The following is a 26,354-nucleotide window of genomic DNA, read 5'->3' as shown; positions in this document are numbered from 1 at the left end:
ACTGACCAAGGTGACAGAAACGATTTAACGTCACTCACGTGGCTGCGTTTAGCTGAGAGCTTGGATTGGGGTCTACCGTGCCTCACTTACATGTCTGACAGGTGGTGCTGGCTGTTGGCTGGGGGCTCTGTTTTCCTTTACGTGGCTTCTCACGATCAGGGGCCTCTCACCATGATCCCTCCAGGAGGATAGCCTGCACTTCCTTATGTAGTCCTTGCCTTCCAGAGAATAAAAATGGAAGCCACATGGTTTCTTTAAGGCCTACTTCCAGAGGTCACTCAGCACCCCTTCTGCTGCATTCTGTGGCCCAAGGCAAGTTACAGGGCCAAGTCAGTGGGGAAAAGGACTCTACCTCTTGTGAGAAATAGGAGCGCAGGGATGGGAGGGATTGCTATAGCCATCCTTGAAAACAACCTCCCACAGCCTGTTCATCTCGCTCTTTGGCCTGAAGAACAGGGTGTCAGAGCAGGAAGGCTCCCTGACCATCTAGGTCCCCCGATGCAGAAACTAAGACCCAGGCAGCCGAGCTGCTTGGCAGAGGCCAGCACATGCGGTGGGAGAACCCGGGCTTACCTGGCCGGTATCGTCACTGCACATGTCGACGTGTGCTTCGCTTTCCCTGCAGCAGCGGGCGTCTCGGCTAAGCTCCTCCCTGGCTCGAGGCTGTCCCTGTGAAGTTTGGAGAAGGAAAGGTGCAGAAGAAGGGAGAAACCTGCTTTCCTTCTCCTGTTTCTGTGCCTGCTACCTGCCTCCCTGTTTCTGGGCTGGGCACCAGGGTCTGCAGCTCATGCTTTTGGCCTCCCTGACCAGCAGTGACCGGCATGCCTTCCTCATCACGGCCTTTCCTGCACATTTGGAACATGAAGTGACATCCGTTTTACCACATGCATGAAAAGTGGCTGCCCGAACCCCACCAGCTGTTGTAAAATGAAACCCAACATATTCAGATACTGCTTTGAGTAGTTTATTGTGCTACTGTACACTTTCTCTAAAATCCAAAATTACTGCAATATAAACTGTATTGCTTGTTTTGAAATGGAGCAGGTGAACCATAAATTATTAATTTCTCTCAGAATAACCACAGACCTGAAAGTAATTAAGAGATTCCATTTTCCCAGAGCATTGTGATGCTGTTTTGAATATTTCCGGCCTCCTGGGTAAAGGACAGATATTTACTTTGTATTAAAGGTAATGTTTGTTATCAAATACAGTCAGACTCATGGGGGTGCCTGACTCTTACTGAGGGTTAAGGTAAATAGACCTCCGTTGAGGCAGTTCTTAGATTTATCACTCTTTGAAGACCATACATTTCCAAGGAAGATCTGGTAGAGACACTCTCTAGGAAAAGATATTCACTTGATTCCTGCTGTACTGAGTAGACTATAGAGTGCATAAAACTGTGTTTTTTAATTCGCTCTAATTGCATTTACCATTTTATAAGTTAAATAAGTCATATTGATTATTATTAAAATTTAGAAAAGGCATGAGGGTACAAAGGATAAAATAAAGATCACCCATAATCCCCCCTTAGAGTCAAAGCCACTGTTACCATTTTAGTGTATGTTCTTCCCATCAGAGAGGGAGAGGGAAAGGGAGTAGGGGGAGAGGGAGAAAAAAAGAGGGAGAGGGGGAGAGAGACACACAGAGAGAGATACAGACAGACAGAGAGGGAGAGGGGGGTGGAGAGATGTTTTTCTTTTAAAAAATGGCGGGGGGGAATCAAACTGTAAAATAACTTTGCAACCAGATTTTTCTATGTTTAGTTTTGCCTAAATGTGGCAAGAACCTTGTCCACGTCATTAAATATCCTTCTCCTCTACAGGGAAGTGAATCTGTCTTGTCTTGGCAGCGCAGTGATACTGAATCGCTGGTCAGGTGTTTGGAGAGCGTCCTGGGTGGCACCTCTCTAGGTGAGTAAGTTTCTTCATTCCAAACTATAGTGATACTTGCTGACTCCAGTGGGCCATCCGAGAAATAGGAAGCGTAGGGCTCTCACGGATATTTCAGTGCAGCCCCCTAATTTTCCAGCAGAGGAAACTGAGGCCAACAGAGGCTGTGTCTGGCCAGGAACCCAGGATTCTCAAAGAATTGTTTGTTGTTATTGTCAGTGACCCTCAGTCTCCAAGGATGAAATCATTGAAATTCAGTGATTTATTGTGACCCAGTGGTGGCCCAGCAGTGCTTACAGTCAGTTTGACAGGTTTCTTTGAAGGGAGGCCTGTCCACCTCACTCCTGTAGGAACAAGCACATTCGGTCAGGCTGAGGGAGCATCACGCTGAAGGTCAGGCAGTTATTGGAAGAGATTGGGTCTGAAAACAAAGCTGAAATTTCTTTAGCATCGTCAATCTCCATATATGAGATTGCTGCACTCCAAGAATAAAACCTTATTTCTTAGTTTCTACTTTTTGAAATCCAAAAGCCAACTATGATAATGTCTAGCACTGGATGATAAACTGTCATTTAAAAATTTTTGGATTGTCTGACCAAAAGCCATGTCTTCCAAGGGGGTGACAGGCATAAACATGACATTTTCAGGGGTGCAAGCATTTTCCACCATTTTACTAGGAGCTCTCTGCACAACGTGTCGCCTTTTTCTAGCTTATTCCAATCTCTGTGTGAGAAGCCTCAGTAATCACACAGCGCCCTGATTTTCCCTCCCCACCGTCACCCTGAGATCTGGTCAGTTGCGCATCAGTGACACTTTTGAGGCGCATTTAACTCCCATGAATGGACTCGAAGACTAGAGAGGCTTTCCTTTGGCCAAGTCACTTTCCCTTGGACCTCAGTTACATTGCGTCAGTGATTTTCACGCTGGGTTCCTTGGGGAACCCTAGGATTGGGAAAGGGGAGATGCACCAAGCTACTAGGACAGAAGCCAGGTCTGCACTGTGATTTATTGTGTCTGGTGCAGAGGAGGCATTGAACCGAGACTTTAAAGACTTAAGAGAGATGAGTTGCAGATCCTGCTCCTTGACCAGCTTCCGCTAAGATGGTTTCTCTTTTATCTGTTTCACAAATTAGATTTCTACATACAATACTATGTCTTGGAAAAGATGGATTCTGTTGCAAAAAAAAAAAAAAGTTAACACTGGAGTGGAGCTATGATATCTAAATTCCCTTCTGGGCTGTATGATTTCATAAAAACGAGCATTAGAAACATGGAGTAAAAATACACGTTTATCTCCCCAAAGTGACAGAAAGGGGAACAGGAGAGGCAGTGGGAGCGGGCCACAGTTGCTAGGGAGTTTGAGAAGCTGGAAGACAGATGAATGGGTGGTAAGTGATTTAGGAAACAGAGGAAGGTGACAGCATCGTAGCTAAGAGGTGTGTGGAAGGAAGAGAGGGGAGGCACGTGGGGGAGCGTGCTTTTGAAATACCCCTCTGGGGCGGTACTCACAGCACCCTCACTGCAGGCTCCGGGCACATAGAAGCCTCGAAGAAATCTCCTCACGTAGTTGTATAAAGGATGAGATTGCTCAAGTAGTTAGTATCTGTTTTGCTGTAATGACATCTTGGGAGATTGGCCAGCTACAGTCATAGAGCTAATTAATCGCCGTGCTCGTTAACATATGTCAGACTGTGGACAGAATCCAGGGGACAGTTTAAACTTGAACATGGCAGAGGATGGCCTTGCACCTGAAAATGACATCTCTGTGAACTGAGCTGGGCTTCGCTCACGGTCAGGTCGGCCTGTGCGTTTTGTAGCCCTGAAAGGGTTGTGGGCAGCGGTTCGATCCCCTCCCCAACCCCAGATTTAGTTTTCTTTCTGTTTAAAACAGGGACAGGGATATTGTCCTTCTTATACCACTGGGACGTGGAGAGGATGAGTAAGTGAGCATTGAGTAGCTTCAACAGATCCTGAGGTAGCAGGTGCCCTTTGAGTCCTAGTTCAGTTTATTAGTCTCCTCTATACATCCAGGTCATTTTAAAGCCTTTAGATCAGTGTTTCTCACACTTGAGCTTGCGTCAGAATTATTCCTAGGGCATGGAAAATGCACATCGAGCGCATGCACCAGAAGCTGTATTTCTAACCGTTTCCAAGTGATGCTGATGTTCTGGGTCCAGACCGCACTTTGAGAACCCTGGCTTCTAAGGCTTTAAGCCCGGAAATTCTTATTGTTTGCACCCTCCCCGATTTATAATTCAAACAAAACATTACTGGGGTATAAAATTAAATTTTTGTTTCTTAAAATTATCGAGAACTTGCCTCCACACTAAAATGAGAACAGCTTCATTCTAGATGTTTTTCTCTCTTTTTGTGGTGCTGGCAGTGTGTGCTGGGCTATATGCAAGAGTTACTGAGCTCCTTTGGATCCAGTATTGTATTTTTGCCTCGTCCTTAGTATCTGCATCAGATATTTAGGGGGTCTGGTGGGTTCAGGCATTGCATGAGAAGTCAGATGTTGAGACCTTTTAGAAACATGGTCCCAGCCACCAGAAGGGATCCTGGACAAACCAGTGAAATCTTTGTAGCAGTACCGCAGGGCATCGCCGAGGTGCTTCTTTCACATGGGGGACCTATTGTCCCAAATGGAGGCAACTCATTTTTGAAGCCCTAAATTCCTCCTGAAATTTCCCACAGGGTACAAGAAACAAGGCCAGTCATGAACAGGATACTGAGTGATCCAGGAAGAGTTAGGAGAGGGAAAGAGAGAAGGAATTGAAGAGAGAACAGGAAAGGCCAGAAATGAGGGCATGGGGGACAGCCAGGAATGTGGGCAGTGGCCGTTTCACCAAGGAGAGATACTTTAAAACATGAGATTTCTGTGGTTGAAATGTGTATCCTGTCCCCACCCCCTTCTTCCCTACAAGTGTTGATAAAGCACATATGATAAGCCAGATATTACAGGGTGATGATGAAAACAAGGTCCCTATCTTAATGAGCTCCCAGTTCAGTGAGGGCATTGTGAGGAAGACAACACATACTGGGAGTGAGCCAAGGGGAGGACAGAGGTCCACTCTGGGGTGCAGCCTGTCATGTCCTGTACCTGTGAGGGCAGCACAAGATCTCACTCACTGTAGTAGCCTCAGACTCTAACACATATGCTAGCACCTAGCATTTTTAAAATAATCATTTAATGAACAAATGAAAAGATGAGTAGAGTTACCAACTGGTCAGGAGGGGGAAGTATTCTCTAGAAAGGATCAAGCAGCGTGAAAGCGCAGAGGTATGAAATAACTGAGTATATGCATGGAACTATCAAGAAGTTTGATGCTGCTGGAATCTCAGGTATGAGGAAGGGATAAGCAAACCTGGGCCAAGGCCATGGAGAATCTGGTGTGCCAGGTTAAGGAGCTTGATCTTTCCCCTCTGGATTAGGATACCACTGGCTTTTAAGCAAATCAGAAAAGATCACCTTTAACAAACAATAAGGAGGATGCTTTGAAAGGAGTGACCTGAGGTGGGGAATTGGGTATGGGTTCTCATTACACAGACAACAGATGATGTTACTATAGTAACCGTTCAGGCCCATCACTAATCAGTGAGAACATAAGATGACCTCTGTCTTCCTTCTCATCACACTTAGAAAAGGAAATTCTGTCAATTTATTTCTTAGTAACCAGACTATGAACCCAGGGAGCGTACGAAGTTTTAACTTTTTTTATGTTTGAGAATTTAGCTGTACTTCTAGAGAGAACTCATCAGCAGAATGACACAAGTCCTTGGTGAATTACCTTTATAAAAAGGCTTGTTTTATAGATCTAAACTGGATATTGTCACAGAAGTAATTAAATAAAACAGATACTACTTCAACATCTCTCTGCCCATTAAGATTCCTTTGGTGTGCTGATATGTTTGGCTTTTTGAAAATTGTTACCCCTCAATTCTTCTATTGAACTTGGGTAATAACCATTTAATCTCTACTGAACAATGTGGCTGATACACACCAGAGAAGGCAACAGGGCTTACGGATCCCTTAGGAACTCCTTTGCTTAAGCTCTTCCAACTCTAAGCCGCTAAGTATAAGGATGACTGACAGGCATTTAACCTTGCACTACTGTGTTTTTCATCTTGACAGAAAAGAATGTCTCAAAATAATTACAATGATTTCAACATAGTGGTTTATCTTTGGTTACTGACACATTGAAACCACTACTTTTGGAGGTGAGAAGGGAGATTTTGACTCATAAACCACTTGGATCGTTTCGATGTGAATGCAAAATATTTGTTTGCCACTATCCCTTCTGTTTATGCATTAGAGAAAATTAATAGTTTCTGTAAGTTCTTTAAAACTTGAAAAGATGCAACAGATTAGAATTAGTGTCAATTTACAGAGAACCTGCTATCTGTCTGTTACCATGCCAGACCATTTGTTTGACAGATGTGTGGTAATGGGAGCAGGGAAAAGGCTTTGTACTATAAATAAATCCCTAAAACAATATTAATACTCATTCTTGGTAGTAAACTCTTAGCAAAGGACATTCTGTATATTACTGTTAGCAAGGGAAAAAGTTCCACTAATCAAGTTTACATAATTAAGAGAGGACCTCAGCAATCATGCCCTCATTTATTACTCACACATTTTTTTTTTTTACTCACACATTTTGATTTCAACAAAGTTAACATGCTCTACAGAGGAATGGTATTAGCTCACAATGATGCGTTAGGCCTGGATCCTGCCACTGAAAGCTTAGATTTCAGAGGGGAACTAAGACAAGAGCCTAAATAACTATATAACAAGAGAGCAAGGTTTCCCAAAATGGGGATATTGTTTTTAGTTGATAAAAACTAAACTATTTAGGGGAATAGAAGTCATCAGGGAAGCTTGAAGGAGATGGAAGCATCTGAGATCCTTCCCAATAGAAGGATAAATGTGGCCATGGGGAGATGCAGGCTTTTCTGGGGGAGTGGACAGCAGTTCACTTGGTGTTATTTGCCTGAATCATCACACTTGTGAACATGGCATGAACTATCTTGGTAGCCAATTTTTATTATTTTTCCTAAACAAATAAAGCCTTCTTTTCCTTGAAAAATGTGTTTACTAGGATCTTTAATATCCTTTTGTGTGGAGAGGAATGTTCACTGCTACTTGCACTGGACTTAGCATTCAGTATATTAGGTTAAATTTATTATAAAGATAATACTACTGCCTTGTCTATCATATATGTTGCAATTTTTAACCAATTATTTTCTGTTTATTTTGTTTATTGTTTCTTTGGGATTTTTTTCTTTTGGTAAAGGGAATTTTTTATTTTTTATGTAGGCAAATAGGACTGAACTTTATAGAGTCTAGCTTCCTGTGTGTTTTTTTTTTTTAAAGAGTTTATGTATAGGCTCCAAAACTTTCTTCTAGGATTTTTATTGTCTTATTTTTCACATGAGGTTTTTATACCCGTAGAATTTATTTTTTTCCATTTAATTTAAATTTCCCTTTTTGTGATATCACAACTCCTGGATATTGTCTTTTTCTGACTCTCTTTTGGTCTACTGATCTAGCTCCTTAATCTTCTATTAACACCAGAGTAGTCTAATTCCAGTGCCTTTACGGAACGTTTTAGTATCTGATAGGACAGGTATCTATGCACCCCTCTGTTCGTAGCAGCACAATTGGGCATTTCTTGGCCCAGAACCACTATAGGATACACAAAGGAATAGCAAACATAGTTCATGTTTTCGAAGAACTTCCGGGAGCAATTCAGCATCTCTAGACCAGATGACTAGAACTTCGGGCAGGAGGTAATGAACACCAGATGAGGGAGGCAGACCACATGGACTAGGCAAGTTCTCAAACTATAGTAAGCATCAGAATCACCAGCTTGCTGGCCCCCAACACTAGAGGTTCTGACTCAGTTGGTTTGGGGGTGGGCCTGAGGATCAGCATTTCTAACAAGTGCCCAGGTGATGCTGATGCTATGGTCCAGGAACTGCACTTTAAAAACCCCTGGACTAGGAAAACAGGGAAGAAAGTCTTCTCTTCCATCTAAGGCTTTTAAAAAAATGCTTAGTTTTGATAAATTTTAATAAATTGAATCAAGGTTTTAATAAAGGTATCTCACATTCCATCTTCAATATATGTATGACCCCACAAAGAGAGTGTTACTTACAACCTAGAAAAATATTTTCTTCCAACATTTAGTTATACTAACCTGAAAGAATGAAATATTTTTGACCCAGCAAGTCTATGTCTAGGGATTTATCTTAGAGAACAATCAGAGTTGGGCATACGGTATAAATAAATATACAAGGATTCTCATGGCAGTATTGTTTACAAGAGGGGACAATTGGAGTCAAAATAAATGCCTTACAATGGGGTTTAGTATGTCTTCTAGAACAAAGAAGTTCTTTACACTTTATTAAAAATGATGATATAGTTATATATGCATTGGCATGAAAAGTGTTATGAAGTATATAAGCCATAGTTCACTCACTCACACACACACACACACACACACACACACACACACACACACACACACGCATGCATTTGGAAATACCAAAGTGTCAATAATGGTTCTCTGAGTGGCTTTCCTCTCTGTGTTTTCTAATTGTGTACAATGAACATGGATGACTTCTTTTCTACTAAAAGAAGAAGGAAGTATTGACGCACTTAAGTAATTTAGTCAGTCTTGAAGCCAGCCCAACCTGCCGTTACATAAAAGCAGATTTTGATTCTAAAGCTAAGAATCTCCACGTTGGAACTCTACAATAAAACTCCCCAAACACTGGCTTCTGTCTCCATGGGGTAACCACACCTGAAAAAGTTAGGATGTGGCTTTTACAAACCTCTTCTTAACCTGTATACATGTTTAATTGCTTATTAAAAAACAAATAAACAAGACACTCCCTCTTTTTTATTTTTTATTTCTCTTTCTGATAGGTGCTATTCTTAGAGGCTTTGTCTGATATATTCAAAAGGAAATGAGCGTTTTCAAACCCATGAACTCCTGTTGTTTTTAATCTTCCACACAATTTGGTTGAATATTTGTTGCATGAAATAACCATGTAGTAAAAATAGAAACTTTTATTGATTTCCTATCTTCTGGTATTTATTATCTCCCCTACGAGTAGCAAGTTTGGTTTTCTGAGCTAACCCAGTTTTATTTTAATTTAATTTTGGTGGAGGCAATGGGGCGCTATTTATTTATTGAAAAACTGCCTTGTGCAAAGCACTGGGTGAGGGGTGCCATGTGGGTGATAGAGGCAATTGACCTTGCTCTTTTACCAACAACAAAGCACCTTTTAAAAAAAATGCTTTATTGTTGAAAGTATTACATATGCCCCTTCCCCCCCCCCCTGCCCCCATTGACCTCCTCCAGCCCAGCCCCACCCCTCTTCCCATGCCTTCAGCACCCTATTGTCTGTGTCCATAGGTTATGCATATATGCATACAGGGTCTTTAGTTGATTACCTCCCACCCACCCACCCTCCCCTGCCTTCCCTCTGACCTTCCACAGTCTGTTCCATGTTTCTATGTCTCTGGGAACAAAGCACCTTTATAGAGATCATTGCATTTAAGTTTCACTAGAATCCCAAAAATTATTTTTTGTACAGCTGAAGAAAGTGAGTCATGGGAGTTTTGTGGCTTACCAAACATCAGAGACTCAAACCCCAGACCTCTAAGGCAAATCACACATTCCTCCTGATGTGCCCAGCTCCCTTCCTCCCAGAAGCTTCTGGAGTGTTCTCTCCTTTGACCTTGGGCAGTCACACAGCCTCTCTTGGCCTCACTTCCCGTCCGTAAGATGACGGCATTTGACTTAAAGGTCTCTGGTCACCTCCAGCTCAGAAATCATGATGATTCTCCATCATGTAGGTCAGGTTTGGTAAGCCACAGTCCATAGGCCAAATTGGCTCACTACCTGTTTTTGTAAATAAAATCTTATTTTAAATCGTTCACTTATCTATTGCCTATGGCTGTTTTCATGCTCTAACAGCAGAGCTGAGTGGTTGCAACAGAGATTGTTTGGCCTGTAAGACCTAAAATATTTATTACTCGGCCCTTTACAGAGAATGTTTGCCAACCTCTCGGCCAATCTTTGATCATGAGCTACTCTAAAGAGTAGGAACATGTGGGCCATGAGAACATGCCTTTGCAATGATATGGGCAAAGAAGGGTGTCTTCAAATCATAGATATTTCCTGAGTATTCCTTAGGCAATTGAGAGGAGAGAGTTAAAAGGAGATTAGGTGAGAAGCATCCTGTTTGTGCTGTGCACCGAGGGCAGTGTCTGCAAGGATCCCTGAGTAAGCAGTGTCCCAGGTGCTTAAGTGAGATCGTGTGTGCCAAAACCCCCATCCCTGCAGGCCCTGCCTCAGCGCTTTAGCACCACATGCTACAGTAGGATGCTTACTTAGCAGGGAGGGCAACACGGGTTGTTACCATCAAGGTCATTTGTTCAACTGAAATGAATAAAGGAAAATTGGAGGAAATGAGAGAACCACTCTCTGCTAGTGAAATGTCAGAATCATCAAGCTGTTACTCCTTCAGGGAAGATAGCTCTGCCATGAGAGGCCACAGAAGTAGGAGGGATCCTGGCAGTGTTACTGTTAGGAGCTGTGCTCTGTGTTCTTAAGAAACCCAATTTCTAGTTGCTTATTGTCTTTTCACATCATTTTGTTTTCATCTCATTGTCAAAACATCTCCATAGGGTAGTATCAAGTATAATAATCCTCAGCATCCTATAATTCACAGGTGGGGGAAGAGAGTTCAGGATGATTTTGCCTGATATTCTATGATGCCTGTAGCATTTCTTGCTGGTCCCAGCCATTTGCTTCTTAACATTTGGTCCCTTTGACTGCTCTTTATCTTTGTCAGTGTAAGTGTTGCCTCCCAAGTAAATTTTATCCCCCTGGGAGTCCAGGGATATGTTTATGCCAGATTATAGAATGTTTGAATTGAGAGAAGGTCTTCAGTCTAATGAAACATTTAAATATGAAATGAGGAAAGTGAGGCCCAGGGAAGTGACCTGAGGGCCATGTAGAGAGTTGGAAGTAGAACAGTAACTGTGGTTTCCTAACTTTAAAGCTGGTGCTTTTTCCACAGACCCTCACTTTACATCTTTATATTCCCCAGACCTAGCATTGTATCTTTTTAAACAAAATAAATGTTTTTATTGATTTTTTTTAGAGAGAGAGAAAGGGAGAGAGAGAGACAGAGACAGAGAGGGATAGAGAAACATCGATGTGAGAGAGACACATCGATCAGTTGCCTCCTGTATACAACCTGACCTGGGACCAAACCTGAAACATGGGCATGTGCCTTGACCAGGAATCGAACCAGTGACTTTTGGTGCATGGAAGGACTCTCAACCAACTGAGCCACATCAGCCCAGGCCCTAGCGTTGTATCTAATGTATATGTACTCAGTAGTACTCCAGGTGATTATCTAGATAGAGATCCTGTCTGCCTCTCAAGGTGTGAAGGGGTCGCTGCTAGGAGTGAAAGAAACCAGTCATTGGTACTGCTGTCTTAAAGTGAGGGCATAACTAGTGATGTGCCAGGAAGGGCAGGTTGTTTATGTAAATAGCTGTAATGTGCCCTCTGCAAAGTTTATACCTGTTGATCCAGTAATTCCACATCTAAGGATCTAGACAGAAGACAGGTCAGAGATTCTGACAATAAGTTGGGGGTTGGGGAAAATATTCATCTCAATATCTACGAAAGCAAGAAGTTCCAAGTGGGATGCATGATCCCAGGAGGGTATACAAAAGAAGAATGTATGTGCAAATATTGGAATTTGCATTTGACTGATTAAATTTTTTAAAATCTAAGAAATATATATAAACTAGGAGCCCAGTGCATGAATTCGTGCACCTTGAAAGGAACTGTGGGCTGAGAGGTTGTGATGGGCACAGGGGCAGGTCTCGGCCCATCCTCTGCGCCCCTGCCCAGCCCTTCCCACTGGGCACCGGCTCCGTTTTACACCCACTGATGGCACGGAGTGATTGGGGCCACGCCAGCAGTGGGTGCGAGTGGCGGCTGCTGGTCCTGATAGCCCCTCAGGAGCAGGGGGAGGTGGAGAAGCCCTGAGGGGTGACGGCGCCGGCAGTGGGTGCAAGTGGGGCTGGTGCTGGCAGCAGGTGCAAGTGCCAGGCAGGACCACAGTGCACGGGAGCAAAGAATTTTCAGTAACCACCAGAGGCTTGCCCCGATGACAGTGACTAACGTCCCACCTTGGTCTGGCACCCCCGCTCACCTGCTCCACTCTCCCGCTGCGGCCAATGCCCGCCATGTTCCGTGCTCTGCCACCTGCTGCCGACGCCCACCATGTTCTGCACACACCCCTTGGTGGTCAGGCACGTCATAGTGACTAGCTGTTCAGTTGTTCCACCGTTCGGTCTATTTGCATATTACAGTTTTATATATATAGATAGATAGATTAAATTTATATTAAATGTATAAAGTTAATAATTTATAATTAAATATATAATGTGTTAGTAAATTTATAAATTTAAGCATAAATTTTAAAAATGAACAGCATATAGGGTTGGCCCTTGGTTAGCGAGAGTGTGGGTGTGCATTGGCCACTTGTTAGAGCAGTGAATTAGATAGAACTGGTTCCTGCCTTCATGGAACTTACAGTGTGGTGGGAGAGAGAAAAATCAATAGTAATTGCATCATTGCAGGGTGAACAGTACTCTTATTGGTGCTATGCAAGTACAAGGGAGGACTAACCACCCCAACCTTGGGAATCAAGGAGGACTTCTTGAAGGAAGTTACATCCGATAATTATATTGCATTACATTGCAGTATACTTACTGTGTTTTATTGCATAGCATCAGATAGATAGGTAGGTAGGTAGGTAGGTAGGTAGATAGATAGCTTACTAATCTGTAAAATGGGTTTTGGCTCTCATACTTCCTTGTGTAGTCTGTTGGGAAAAGAGCAGGAATTTCACAACTTGGGTCCCTTCTCTGACATAGTAACTACATGGATGTCATTTATAAATGAAGATTAGAGTGTTCAAAGTTACTTCCTAATGGGGGTCTGAGGCGCCTTGTGGGAGATCTGAGGAACATAGAGGGAGGACTCGGCCCCCAGCCCCAGGAAGGGCCCAGACACAAAGTCAGCTCTGGGTTACCCTGAGCCCTGTATCAGGGGCCGGCGTTAGCTTCTCCGTGGGAAGTAGTGTTGTTTCAGTTGGTGACAGTTTCTTTCCCTTCGTTTCCACCATGGTCTGGACGAGCCTCCAGGGCATCTCTGTCAAAGCTGGGGCTTGCTCCCCAGATTTGGTTACACCACAGCCTTCACTGACAACTCTGCCTCCCAAACCCCGCCTTGGCTCCATTCTGCTCCATTCTTGGCTCTGCTCCATTCTGCTGAAGTTCAAGGCTGCAGATGACCTGGTCAGCATTTGCTTTCCACTGCAAAGAGCTAATGCTCAGGTGTAGAACTGAGTTAAAGGGAAAATGAATTTTATCAGAGAAAACTCCTCAGGTGTCAGAAGCCAGCAGCGACGCCTTCTGAAGGAAGCTGGCCGAAGGCTCCCGAGCATGGCTGCTTTTCCATACCTGCATCTCTCCCTGCGTTTTCCAGTCTGAAAAGCCCACCTTCTAAACCATCATGTTCTGATTAAATAATCCTTCTTGAGAGCAGTCCTGGAATTCCTCGTGCATATTAAAAGTGTAAATAATCCTGTCAGCTGGAATAAATCTCCTTAATGTTCATGGCAGCATTAATTCCTCTCTAATTAGTGTGGCATTACCTTTGGCAAAGGTGGATTAGCCTCCGTTTTCTGTTGCCCTTGAATATTGCCTTGAGGATGCTGGGTGCCGATGAAGTCAATAAGGGCTGTGCATTGATTTTCAGACACAAGGACAGTCACCGGCGCAGTTCCAGACGTGTCCCCAGGACCAACAATTTTCAACAGGGCGATGGCCGGGACCGAGATGCAACGCATGAGGGAGTAAGTAGGGTGCTGCCTGACCCCTGGGACAGGGCAGTATTAGAACCTATTGACAGAGAGTGTTCCCATCCTGCCATGCTTTTCTAGCAGCTGTGTTTTCCGAGATGCAGCAGTGAATACAGTTGCACAAGTTCGGTTGAAAGGCCTGAATCTGCACTGAAGGCACCTGCTATGGTTTGAATGTGCCCCCCAAAATTCAGATGTTGTAATCCTAACCCCCATTGGTAAGTGGGGCCTTTGGGAAGTGCTTAACCTGTGAGGGCAGAGCCCTCAAGCATGGGATGAGTGTTATAAAAGAGGCCCCACAGAGTGTCCGAGCCCCTTCCGCGGGAAGGACACAGCGGGAAGGCAGCAGCTCTGAGCCAGGACAAGGGCCTTCACCGGAAGGCGGCCACACTGGGCCTGATCTTGGACTCCCCAGCCTCCAGACGTGTGAGTTGTAAATTTCTGTTGTTTATGAGCTGCCCAGTGTGGTGTGTGGTGATATCAGCCCCGAACAGACTAAGACAGCACCTGTTAGAGACTTGTTGGCAAAGAAGACCCCGTCTCCTAGTCTAACTTCACCTGCACGTACAGCTCAGTGCCTAGATCAGGGGCTGGCGAGTCCTCTCTCTAAAGGGCTGGACTGTCAGTATGTTCTGCTCTGTGGACTGTATGGTTTTAGTCACAACTACTCGACTCTGCTGTGTAACACAAGAGCAGCCATAGACAATATGCGAATAAATGAGTCTGGCTGTGCTTCAATAAAACATGACTTTCAGATTGAATTTTGAATTTCATATAAGTCTCAGGTATCACAAAATATTCTTCTTTTGATTTTCCCCCACCATTTAAAAATAATAAATGGCGATGGAAGAGAGTTGACTGTGGGTGGTGAACACACAATGCAATATACAGATGATATATTATAGAATTATACACCTGAGACCTATATAACTTTATTAACCATTTTCACCCCAATACATTTAATACAATTTTTAAAATAAGTTAAATAAATAAATAAAAGTAGGAAAACAACTCTTAGCTCACAAGATGTACAAAAATAGGTGGCCGTCCAGGTTTGTCCTGTGGGCTGTGTTGTCTGCGGACTCCTCCTACACATGTTCCAATTCAGACACTTCTTTCTAAAATCCACTCCCCATATTGGTGCTGGTTGAATAGTGAAGGAATTTTGGCAAAAGTTATTTTTCAGTCAATTTGCATTTATATTGCAGTATAGCGCAACATCATCTAAGCTAAAGTTGGGAGAGAAAAAAAAAGTGCAGAAAATTATCTTCAAACCTAAAGCTGGTAATGAGGTGAGACGCTTATTGTCTTCTAGTTCTTCCTATACCTGAGTGGTCACGTAGTAGCATAGCAACCATGGCAACAAGAGATTCCCAGGAATTGGAAGTGAGGGAGTTTGGACCAGACTCTCCCACCTCTACCTACTGCCACTGCTCCTGGCTAGAAGTTTATGGAGAAGGTTTTGTTAATTTCTCAGTTGATAACCTTCAAAGAGAAGTGACTCATTTATTTTGCCCTTAAAATTTAATAATATAGTCAGATTTTTTTTTAATCTAAGGACTTTATTATTTTTGCAAAGTGTGCAACATCCTATTTCCTGGCATGTTATGAAATGCTTTAAATAATTAAATGAAAGAAATTTTTCCAAAACAAATGACCAAGATGCATTCCAGGGATTTTACTCCTGGCATGTTGTTTTCTTCCTTATTGTCTGACTGGATTTGACCAAGCATTACCCAGCTCTTGTTTCCATGTGAATGGATGCAGGTTGGGCTACTCCCCTGTGGATGGCATTGTTCCTTTGGCAGAATCACCTGTCATCCCCTTACATTCCACGGCACAAAGCTCCAGTGCATCCCCGAAGACCATTTTCACCTGCTCTTTGACATCTGCCCTAGGATGTCCACGAGGCCTCTTAAAGTGAACCCCTGATTTCCCTACCAAACCTGCTCCCTCCACAGCCATTTTACATAAGAAAGTTGCCATCTAGGTAATAACAACCCTTCCAGCTCAGACCCTGATGCCCCTGTGGCTTCATCATCTCCTACTGTGAGAGGGCGAAGCTCTGTGAGGAAGTTGGGAGCGATGTAGGTGATCATGCAGCCACAGTTCTTCAAGTTCTCCCAGCTGTGAGACCTGGGGCTTAGTGCCATTAATATGTGCGTGTCCCGCATCGTGTAGACCCCAGCACAGTGGTCAGGAGGGAGCTGTGGGTGGGGGACATTGACTGCTGGGATTTATATCCCTTGGACTAGTTATCCAGCCTCATTTTCCTGAGAGTTCTCTGCTGTAAAGTGGGGCTAATAATAGTTCCCACCTCATGGGGTGTTGTGAGGGTTAGCTGAAGTCATGAATGTATGCAATGCACTTAGGGTAGCTCATGGCACATAGTAACTGCTCAAGAAATGCTAACTTATAATAGACACTCAATACACACGTGGTTGCTTCCTCTTGGAAAGAGCCCCTGAGCCATGTATCTGAAGGTGTTGGCATGCCTGAGTCTGTTAGCTGATGTGTTATACCCGGAGGCGTCTGTGGGCGAAGAAGCTGTCTGTGGAAACGTCTACATAGCATTTTGTTTTTAGTATGCAAAAAGAAGTGCCAATTCTCTGGGAAAATTTCATGAAGTTGTTGAATATAGAAGCCAGCATTTCCCATCCTTCAACACTTGGCTTCCTGTCCTGGCCACTTCTTAGTCCTGCTGGGAAACCACTCCACAGACCCACTCCCCCGCTGGCACACAGGCAGCCTCTGCAGTGGTTAGGTGGCGCCACGCCAAGTCCTTGGAATGTCAGCAGAATCACAAGGAATCAGCATTGACTTCCTTTCTGGTGGAGTAATTTCCATGTACATTTGAAGAGAAGTTGCTATTCGTTTATGGATGGATGGATGGAATGATGGATGGATAATGGTGGATGGATGAGCCTCTGTGTTTTTATGGGAGTCAAAGTCTCTACCTTCAGGGTAGAGTTTTCTGTTGTAAAGAGCTTTGTTTACCCCCTTGAGCTGGAGTTGACTCCAGGCCTGGCTCCAGGCGTTCAGTGGAAGCCCAAGGGGTGAACTATGGAATGACAGCTGCTCAGCTTTCAGCTCTGAGGATAGGGACACACTGTTGCCAAGGGACCATCCTTTCACTTGCACAGGCTAACACAATGTATGGTGTCATGAGTGCTTGTTCAATCTGAATGAATAATTCTCAGTCTTATATATCAGTAACCTCTCTCATGTCCTTGGCCTTGCTGCTTGAAGTGTGGTCCACAGACCAGCAACATTGATATAATCTGGAAGCTAGTGAGAAATGCAGAATCCCTGGTCTCACGTCTCCCAAATCAGAATGTGCAGTTTAATAAACTTCCTGAAGGTTCATGAACACATTCAAGTTTGAGAAGCACTGACTAAAGAGGACTTTGACCCTGGGAGGAGTTTGTTACCAGAGTGTGAGTTGGAGTCAACCTTTTTTTAAAAACAAATAAATTTATTGCAGTAATGTTGATCAGAAACATTTGAATCAATCTTAATAAAAGCCAAATATCATATAAACATATACTTACGTTTCTGAGGCCTTAATTTTTTGGACTTTTTAACTCACTTGTTTTCCATTTATTTTATTGAGGATATAATTTATATCTAGTAAAACTCACTCTTTTTAGTATATAGTTCTATGAATTTTGACAAATACATCACTTATATATAAAATTCATTCTTTTAGTATATGGTTCTATCATTTTTGATAAATGCATATAGTCACATAACCACCACCACAATCAAGATAATAGAACAGTTTTCTCATCTCCAAAACTTCCCTCAAGCTCCCCCTTCATAGTTCATCTCTCCTGTCACACCTGCCCCTGGTAGTACGTTGATCTCTTTCCTGTCCCGCTAGTATTGCCTTTTCCAGAATATCATGCAAGTGAACTCATCCCTTAGCATCACAGACCGCATTGTACCCGGACAGTAGTTGTGGATGCGGATCTAGGCCTGTGAATAGTCGTGTTAGACCCTCGCAGAGCCGAACTTCTATATTCCCACACGTGGAGAATGGTCACAAGGAGGTCAGACACCTCACAAGCAGTTGTTCCAAAGGCCTCTGGACCTACGGAGCTATGAGAGCAACTCCCTCCCTAGGGAATTCTGAGGCCGAACTTCCAACTCCCCTTTCAGGGACTCGTCAGGGTTACTCAGTCGCCCAGAGTCCTTGGTGCCTGGGATCAAGGGGCAGGCATGGCCTCCACCATTTTACTCAGTGGGACAGGTTCCAGGGAAGGGATCGCTCACTAAGCCACAGCCTGAGAATGGGAAGCCATGGAGAAGGCCTGAGGGCCCGGGAAGCTGCTGGGCGGTTTCTCCAGTTGGAAGTTGATGCCCTGGAAAACACCTGGGCCCTAAGTAATGCTCTTAATGATGAGGGATGCAGTCCCTTTGTGGGGCCACAACTCTGAATCACCCCTGCATTGCCAACTCATGCAGGAGGCACAGAAAACACACAGTATTTGACAGCATAGATGTGTGTCTTCCCTGTGGGAACTAGGGTTACACGGATCTCAGGCTTCTTGAAGTTGACCCACAGCTCATTGAGACTGGTTATTTCTTAGGCCTACCCCTGTCTGTCTATTTTGGATAATTTCTATTCCTGTGTCTTAATTTAAACTAATCTTTTCTTCTGCAATATCTAATTTGTTGTTAATCCCATCGAGTATGGTTTTTTTTTTAATCTCAGACATTGTAGTTTTCCTCTCTAGAAGTTTTGAGTCTTTCTTATAGCTCCCAAGTCTCTGCTTAACACGTTCAGTCTTTCCTTCAGCTATCATAATTTTAATGTCCTTATCGGCTGGTTCTAACATCTGTGCCATTTCTGGGTTGGTTTCAGTTTCTTTTTCTCCTTATTATAGGTCATATTTTCCTACTTCTTGGTATACCTGGTACTCCTTGATTGAATGTCAAACACTGAATTTTACCTTGTTGGGTGCTGGGTATTTCTATATTGCAAGAAATAGTCCTAAGCTTTGTTTTAGGATTCAGTTCCGTTACTTGAAAACAGTTTGATACTTTTGGGTTTTACTTATAGCTTTGTTTTGTGGGATCCAGGCAGCAATTAAACTATGGCTGACAGCTGCCCCCTATTGAGGCAGAACCCTTCTGTGTATTCTGCCCCGTGGCCAGTGAATTATCAGATCTAATAGTAAATGTTAGTTGCGTGGATGAAAAGGCACTGTTTCTGCGCTCAGTGAGCTCCCGCCCGTGCACATGGATTTTCCTCCCTGTCAGTAATCTCCTTACAAGCCTGCCCTGATCTATACTTGTTGAGTCATTACTATCTGTATGGGCATACTGAGGCTTATTTGTTTTAAAATGTTAACAGCAACTTTTGTTTTATTACATTTGTTTCTTAATTATGTAGAGTGTTTCCATGAGTCCAAAGTTAAACCTATAAAAAGACGTTTTAAAGAGGACCAGCTTCTGTCTGGATCCTTTGCCCTAGTCTCCACCTTGCCCAAAAAGGAATATATTTATTTTTAACTTTATGGCCCATCCTTTCATTTTTAAAATACATTTCAACTATATATATAGTATGCACACACACACACACGCACACACACACACATACACATACACATACACACACATACACACACACATACACATACACACACATACACATACACGCATACACACACACATACACGCACACAAATGCACCTTCCCTCTCACTTCTGAAGAAATTGGTAGCATATCATATACACTTTTGTCAGCTTCACTTAGGAACATACCCTAAAGGTTACTTAGTAATATCTAGCAATATACTCCATTCCTCTTTTATCACTTCCAAGCTCTTTGTGTGGGTGTACCATTGTTTACTGAGCCTGTTCCCTAGGTGGACACATGGGCTTTTCTAGTCTTTAGCTATTACGGATAGCACTGTAATGAATAGTATCCAGCTCTTTTTTTATTGGCAGTTTTATCTTTGAAATAAATTTCTAGGTATGGGATTGCTTGATTGAGGGATGAATGCATATAGGGAACATTTATGCATGTAGGTATTTCCAAATGCCATTTTGCATTCCCACCAGCAATGTGAGAGTTTCTTCAGTTTCCTACAGAGTATTGCATTTTATGTTTTACTAGAGGCCCAGCGCACAAAATCGTGCGTGAGCCACAAGCTGCCTCACCTGCTGCCGGGCCATGAGGCACCTCTCATGGGCGGGGGGTGGGAGGAGGGACCGAGAGAGGTGGTCAGTGCATCTCATGGCGACTGATTAAGCAGTTGTTCGGTCGTTATGCTTATGGTTCCTGGCCTTTTATTATATAGGATATTATATCTATCTATCTATCTATCTATCTATCTATCTACCTCCTCTATAAATGTAGTCTTACACTGTGGGTCATTTTACTTGCTTTGGTATGTATATATTTTTAATTTAGAAAGGTGTATGTGCATCTCTCTCAGCAAACACACTTGAGAGTCAAGTACACAAAATGTCCCCAAGCCTAGATTTTCTGTGGGAGGGAAGAAGCCACTTTTGGCCTCAGGTTTCAGATGAGATTTCCAACACAGTTTGCCAGAAACATTGCTCACTGGCAGTCACATAATGTCACTTGCACAGGTTAATACAAAGTGACGCTTTCTTTTCCATCTAGCCAGTGACTTTTGTGAATTACCTTAATGAGGTGAAGGGGTTTATGGTGCGTTAAATATCCAACATGTAGGGGGAGTCACCTTGCGGGCTGCTGATTTGGCGTCATCATCTAACTCAATGGTTCTCAACCTTCCTAATGCCGCGACCCTTTAATACAGTTCCTCATGTTGTGGTGACCCCCAACCATAAAATTGTTTTCGTTGCTACTTCATCACTGTAATTTTGCTACTATTATGAATCGTAATGTAAATATCTGCAACCCACAGGTTGAGAACCGGTGCTGTAGAGCCTAAGACCACCGGAAAACACAGATATTTACATTACGATTCATAACAGTAGCAAAATTACAGTGATGAAGTAGCAACGAAAACAATTTTATGGTTAGGGGTCACCACAACATGAGGAACTGTATTAAAGGGTCGTGGCATTAGGAAGGCTGAGAACCACTGAGTTAGATGATTAATGCCTGGAGACCAGACGTCCGTGTGGCACTGCTGCCCCTCCGAGTAGGCATTTGACGTATAGTCTTTATTGAGGAGGTTGAGAACGAGGTGGTTCACACAGGGCTGGCTGGTGCTCAGGCGTGCCTAGTGGGCTGCTCATTTCAAAACTGGCTCATGTGTTTGTGTGGGTCATAGAGACCCCGCGTGGCCAGATGGCACTGATCTTGTGTCCGCTGCTGTGACTTCCTGAGTGCTGCAGGGGGCTGTGGTTGACCTCCCACGTCAGCTGTTTGGAAAGGTCTTGCCAAGGTCAGAGCACAGCCCTGGCGGAGTGCTGGGGTGTGGGCAGAATTCCACTATTTAGAGGCTGCGGAAGGCACCAGGAGGCTCTCTGTGTCACCCTGAGGTGAAATGTAGTGGTTGGTGCAGCCTCAGGTAGATGGCTCACAAGCTCCTGCATTTTTTCTTCCACTTTCAATTTCAGGAAGACCTTGACTGAGGAAGGTCCAACTGAAGATGAGAAACCCATGACCTTGATCGTCCTTCTCATTAACCTGACATATAGCTCATGGCATAGTAGCAATCGTTATAAAAATGACTGTGGATCGTTGAGCTGGAAATGTTTCCAAGATGGAATGGCATGAGTTTCGCTATAGTATCAGCTCAGGTTCTGAACTGGACGAAATCCATAGCAGTGTTTGTGTGGAGGGAAGCGAGCTCTCAATGCACCCATCCTCTGTACCAGGGGGCGTGCTAAACCAGACACCCTCTCATCATACCCATGAGGTGGGCAAGGCTCTCCATTTCATAAGGAAAGAGGCTGTATTTCAGGAGGTTAAGGAACTTTGCCTCTGCCACACAGCTAGCAAGAGGCAAGGCTGTTTCCACGAGAAGTCTGGCTGCTCCTAACAGTGCTGGTAACCACATCCAAGCAGGGAAGGCGACAGTGGGAGCTGCGAGGCACCAAGGCCTGGCCCTCCACGGGCCTGGCTTCATGCTCTGGGACCTACTTGTTCTCACCCAGTAGTCAAAGGTACGTGCCAGCCCACGTGAAAGGTGCAAAGTCTGTGACACAAAAAGGCTAACCAAGTAAAACACCCAAGGCCAACACCAGCATCCAGGCTCGGTCTGCTGCTATCAGATGTTAGGCCTTTTCATATGCTTTTCTGAGTTGCTAGGTATTTGATATCTGAATTTTGACAGCATCTCATTCTCTAAGCCAGGCTTCTCTTTTGTCAAATATATATATATATATATATTCAATACAAATGACTTGCTATTTCAGGATTTCCAAGTGCTGTGTGAATAAAGCTCATTCTGCCTCACTGATTGAAATAACCCTTCAGAGGAGAAACAGATGAAGTGCTGGTTCTTCCCTCCTCCACTTTCTAAATCTCATTGAAAAGGTGTTAGTTATGCCTGCGACATTCCATTCCTCTCTAATACAAGGTCAGCGTCAGGCAGCACTTCTGAGGGAACCGCTGATTGAAACCAGCATTTCAATTTCCAAACAACAACAAAGGCTTGTACATAAGAAAGGCTTGGCGACCAGCCAACGAGGGCTCCTGCCCAAGAGCAGCGGTTCTAACTGTACGTGTAACATTTAAGAACCCTTCCGCAAGCCAGTTAGATTTCTTGCTCGGCTAGCTCAGATCTGCAATCAATTCATTGTGCTTTTCTTGCCAGTCTGTTAGGTGTGGGCCGGTAAGTGTTGTGAGGCACGTAACAAGGGAGACACCTCACACCCTAGTTAGGGAGACCGGACCCCTGACGTGTGAGTCACAAGACTGGAATGAGTGACAAGTGGAGCCAGTGCCAGAAGTTCAGAGGAGGAGCCTGTCTCTGCCAGTGGGAAGGAGAGGTCCGTGCGCGGCTCAGCTGACGCCTTCTTCATCCAATGGGCCTGGGGTCTCTGCTCCCCCGGCCCAGGATGATCTGACCCCTTTCTGTGAAGGTGAGGCTCAGCCCCCAGCCTTCCCCCGTGTCAGCCAGCGTGGCTCTGCCCTCCAGGTCTAGGTACTTTGGCTCCAGTGCTAAGTCCACGTCCTGTTGCAGGTGACAGCCCTTCCCAAGATCTCCGCACACCCTGGGTGTTGTAACTGTCTCACCTCTGTCTGTGTTGTCTCCATTCTGCACCATCTCGGTCTTTCTAGACTGAAAACTCCACCTTCTTTATCCATTTTCCCTAGTACTCCTACTCACCTAAGTCACCTGTGAGTACACTGGGCATTTTTTTTTTTTTTTTTTTTTTTTTGCACATTTGGCAGCTGGTGATAAAGGCTTCTTATCACGAATACCTAAGTGACTTCAAACTAATAATTAGGCTTCCCTGTTCTTCAAAAAGGCTCGTGAGCCACCTGTTGCAGGTAGACTCGCTGCAAAGCAGGCTCTGAGATGATTTTCCTGCAGAATTTTCTGCAAGGGGGCAGACATGGGGGGGGGGGGCAGGAGATGCGTGGGAGCCGGGATGGTGCTGCAGGAACACAGGAAGGGGTGGGCCCTGGCGAGAGGGCCACTCCTGGGGGCTGCAGGCTGAGGGCTGTCTGCCAGGGGCACGCCCAGCAGCTGGGGAATGAGACTTCAGTCCTGAGGGGGAGCCTGGGGTGCAGCCCAAAGTCTATTATACCCCCTATGGGTCTTCTTCCCCAGCTTCATCCCAGTTTTCTGGCATCTCTTGCTTCCTCCCTTTCTTAGGAGCAAAATAAAATGTTCCCAAGCGGGCTTCCCCTTCTTGGCCTTTTGCTCACATCTGTGTCCTCAGGATCTCGCCTCTCCCAAAAGCCTTCTCTACATGTTTTTTCGAATACGTGTGTGTGTGTGTGTGTGTGTGTGTGTGTGTGTGCACCCCTGAAGTTTAACACATTTATGTCCCAATTTCATTTGCTCCACTTCGGTAGCAATGGGAGGCCTCGGAGGTAAATTGCTGTAATGAACAGAAGGATTTTAGAATCTGAACTATCTGGGTTTGCAACTGGCTTTTCTTACTCTGTGGTCTTAGACAAGTCCCTTAGCCTTTCCACATCTGTTTCTTCCCCTGGGAAATGGGACATAATTAGCATAAGTATTAAATAGCACTGTAGTTAGTACTAAGGGGACCCAGTACATGCTAGATGCTTCCCTTCTCATATTCTTTCTTGACCCTTTTGATTGCCGTCCTACAGCCCCTGGCTTTCCCAGTTAGTGGCCAAGTGACCATGAAAATGCTTGTTCTGCTGTTTTTCTATACAAATTCGAAATCCTGCTTTCAAGCAACTGATCCTAGGGGGGCCCTTTAGCTAATGTCAACTGCAAAAACAGTTGTTCAGGGTTGGGGAGTGGAGGCCACGGGGTGCAAGTTCCAGGACCTCTTGGGCAACATTTATGTGCATAGTGCCAAGGTTTCCTCAGTCTTCCTGGTGTCTCCTGTTTATCCTTCCTTGTTCATTGTTTTTCTCTTTAGAGCCATAACTAAAATGTTATGTCTTTGATTTCCATTAAGACTGTGCCTCATTTGTAGTAAACTTGTACTTTTCCCAGCTGGGGGCAATAGGCATTATTTTGAAACAATTAAGCATATTTATGATAAAATTATAATAATGAACACAGCTGTTCCTGTATTATTTTGAAACATTTACAATCTGTTCAGTGCTGAGAACACCACCAGGTACTGCAGGTTCAGCAGGAAGTCTTCTGTTTATTGCTGTATCTGTTGAGTTTTGATTCTAATAGTTTTTAATTCGTCAAATTAGAAGAAGAAAGCCAGCATGCCACCCGACCCTTTGCATTCTCAGCTGTGGTATAAACAGCCACACCTGGGCTCCCAACTCACGGGACCCTAGGAAGGAGGTGGGCTCCCTCTGACAGTACAATATATATTGTCAAATGAATGATCTAAACAAGTATTATGTCATTTCTTGGTAAGGTGAGATCGAGTCAGGGAGTCTCCACTGCTTTTCTTATACCCCCCGAGTGCGTGAGGGGCACAGGTGGGCATATGATCCTTGTGCAGCCTGAGCGTGGATGGGAAACAGCAAGAAGCCCCTGAGTGGAGCAGGTACAGAATAATGGGCAAACCTTAGAAAGCCTGGAAGAATGCTAGAGCCCTAGGGTTTCAGCTCCATTTGAAAGAGGGTGTGTTCTGTCTTCCTGTGCTGATGGGAGCCAGGTTGGTCTTTTCTCCATAGGGGTGCATCCCTGGTGTCTCTCTGTGTGTCCGCATTTCCTCCTGTAAAGACACCAGTCCGATTAGACTAGGGCCACGCTAAGGGCCTCATTTAAACTTAACCGCCTCTTTCATGGTCCTATCTCCAAACAGAGGCACGTTCGACATATGACTTGGTGGGGTACACAATTCAGTCCATAATATCAAGTTTTTCATTATTGAGGTGCAAGTACTTTCTCATGGCCTTTCCCCCGGTCCTGAGGGGCAGGTGCAAGTCTCTGGAAGGCACTTCCATGTATCAAGACGGTGCCATAAAATGGTGCCCACAGGACCTCTGGCAGGGACAGAGAGGACAGAGGGAACGTCCTGAGCTGTGGTTAGCAAGCTTGTGTGCTCTGTGTTGTCTGGACAGATAGCATCGCAAGCCTGACTCCCGCCCGATGTTCCTTCCTTCACGCTGTGCCTAGATCCAGGCTCTAGGTGGCGCAGTTGCCCACCTGCCAGCAGCACCTCAGAGCCGGCTACTCTTTGTCCAAGGACTTAAAAACCCAGTTCCCAGCTGATGCACCTGAATAGCATACTTGCTGGCTAGAGATTGCCTCTAACACCTGGAAGAAATGCATTTACTCTACTTTTATGTCAAATGCAATATTAATTTAATAATATGTAGAGGAAATGAAGACCAGAGAGAAAGGGAGGACATCAATGGGCGAACATAGTTGCCATGGCTGGGTGTTTGGCTCTGAGCTTCCAGGAAGCCAAGTCAACAAAGGGAAACGTGATTCGATTCCTAAGACTCATTATCAAGATGTGAACGTGTTACCAGGTCCTCGAGGAAGACAGCTTCTCACAGTGTTTTATGTAGGGCATGTGGAGAGAAGTCACAGCCTCAACAATAGGTTTCAAGAGATGCAGATGTGGATTTTTTGTAGGTGGCTTCTTTGGGGATAAAGAGCAGTCCTATGATGAACTAAGCAACATCATTTCCCAGGGGTCTAACTCTTAATTTAAGTAAAACTTGGAATAACTAGAGAATTTACCATCTGTTGATTTTAATTAGAATTAAATGTTTGCTTCTTGTTTTTAAAATTAAAAGTATGTGACCCTTGAAGAAGGGGTAAGAGCAAAACTGAAGGCAGATTTTGATTTAAATTCTCTGAGGAATAAATGACAGGGATGCCCTGGACTGGTTTGATGAGTTTGTTTTCCTGCTGCCATGCATTAATTAACTCACAGTGTTTTGACTTCCTATTTCTTATGGCCAACTCCTAATCAAGGAGTG

General features: G+C 44.2%; 1 protein-coding gene across 4 annotated transcripts in view; it reads left to right on the top strand.

Annotated features, from left to right (window-relative positions):
• NEK11 (NIMA related kinase 11) overlaps positions 1-26,354 on the top strand; it is a 177,354-nt gene that overhangs the window by 127,111 nt on the left and 23,889 nt on the right. For 3 of the 4 annotated variants that reach the window (XM_080672738.1, XM_080672739.1, XM_080672740.1), the window contains 2 exons: positions 1,823-1,910; positions 13,751-13,847. In XM_080672738.1, the coding sequence (XP_080528864.1) occupies positions 1,823-1,910; positions 13,751-13,847 (185 nt within the window). The remainder of the gene's footprint in view (positions 1-1,822; positions 1,911-13,750; positions 13,848-26,354) is intronic. The other variant, XM_080672741.1, reaches the window with a different exon arrangement.

The sequence above is a fragment of the Plecotus auritus genome (assembly GCF_963455305.1).
Source record: "Plecotus auritus genome assembly, chromosome: 6".
Lineage (NCBI taxonomy): Eukaryota > Metazoa > Chordata > Mammalia > Chiroptera > Vespertilionidae > Plecotus > Plecotus auritus.
This window is presented reverse-complemented; position numbering and strand designations above follow the sequence as displayed.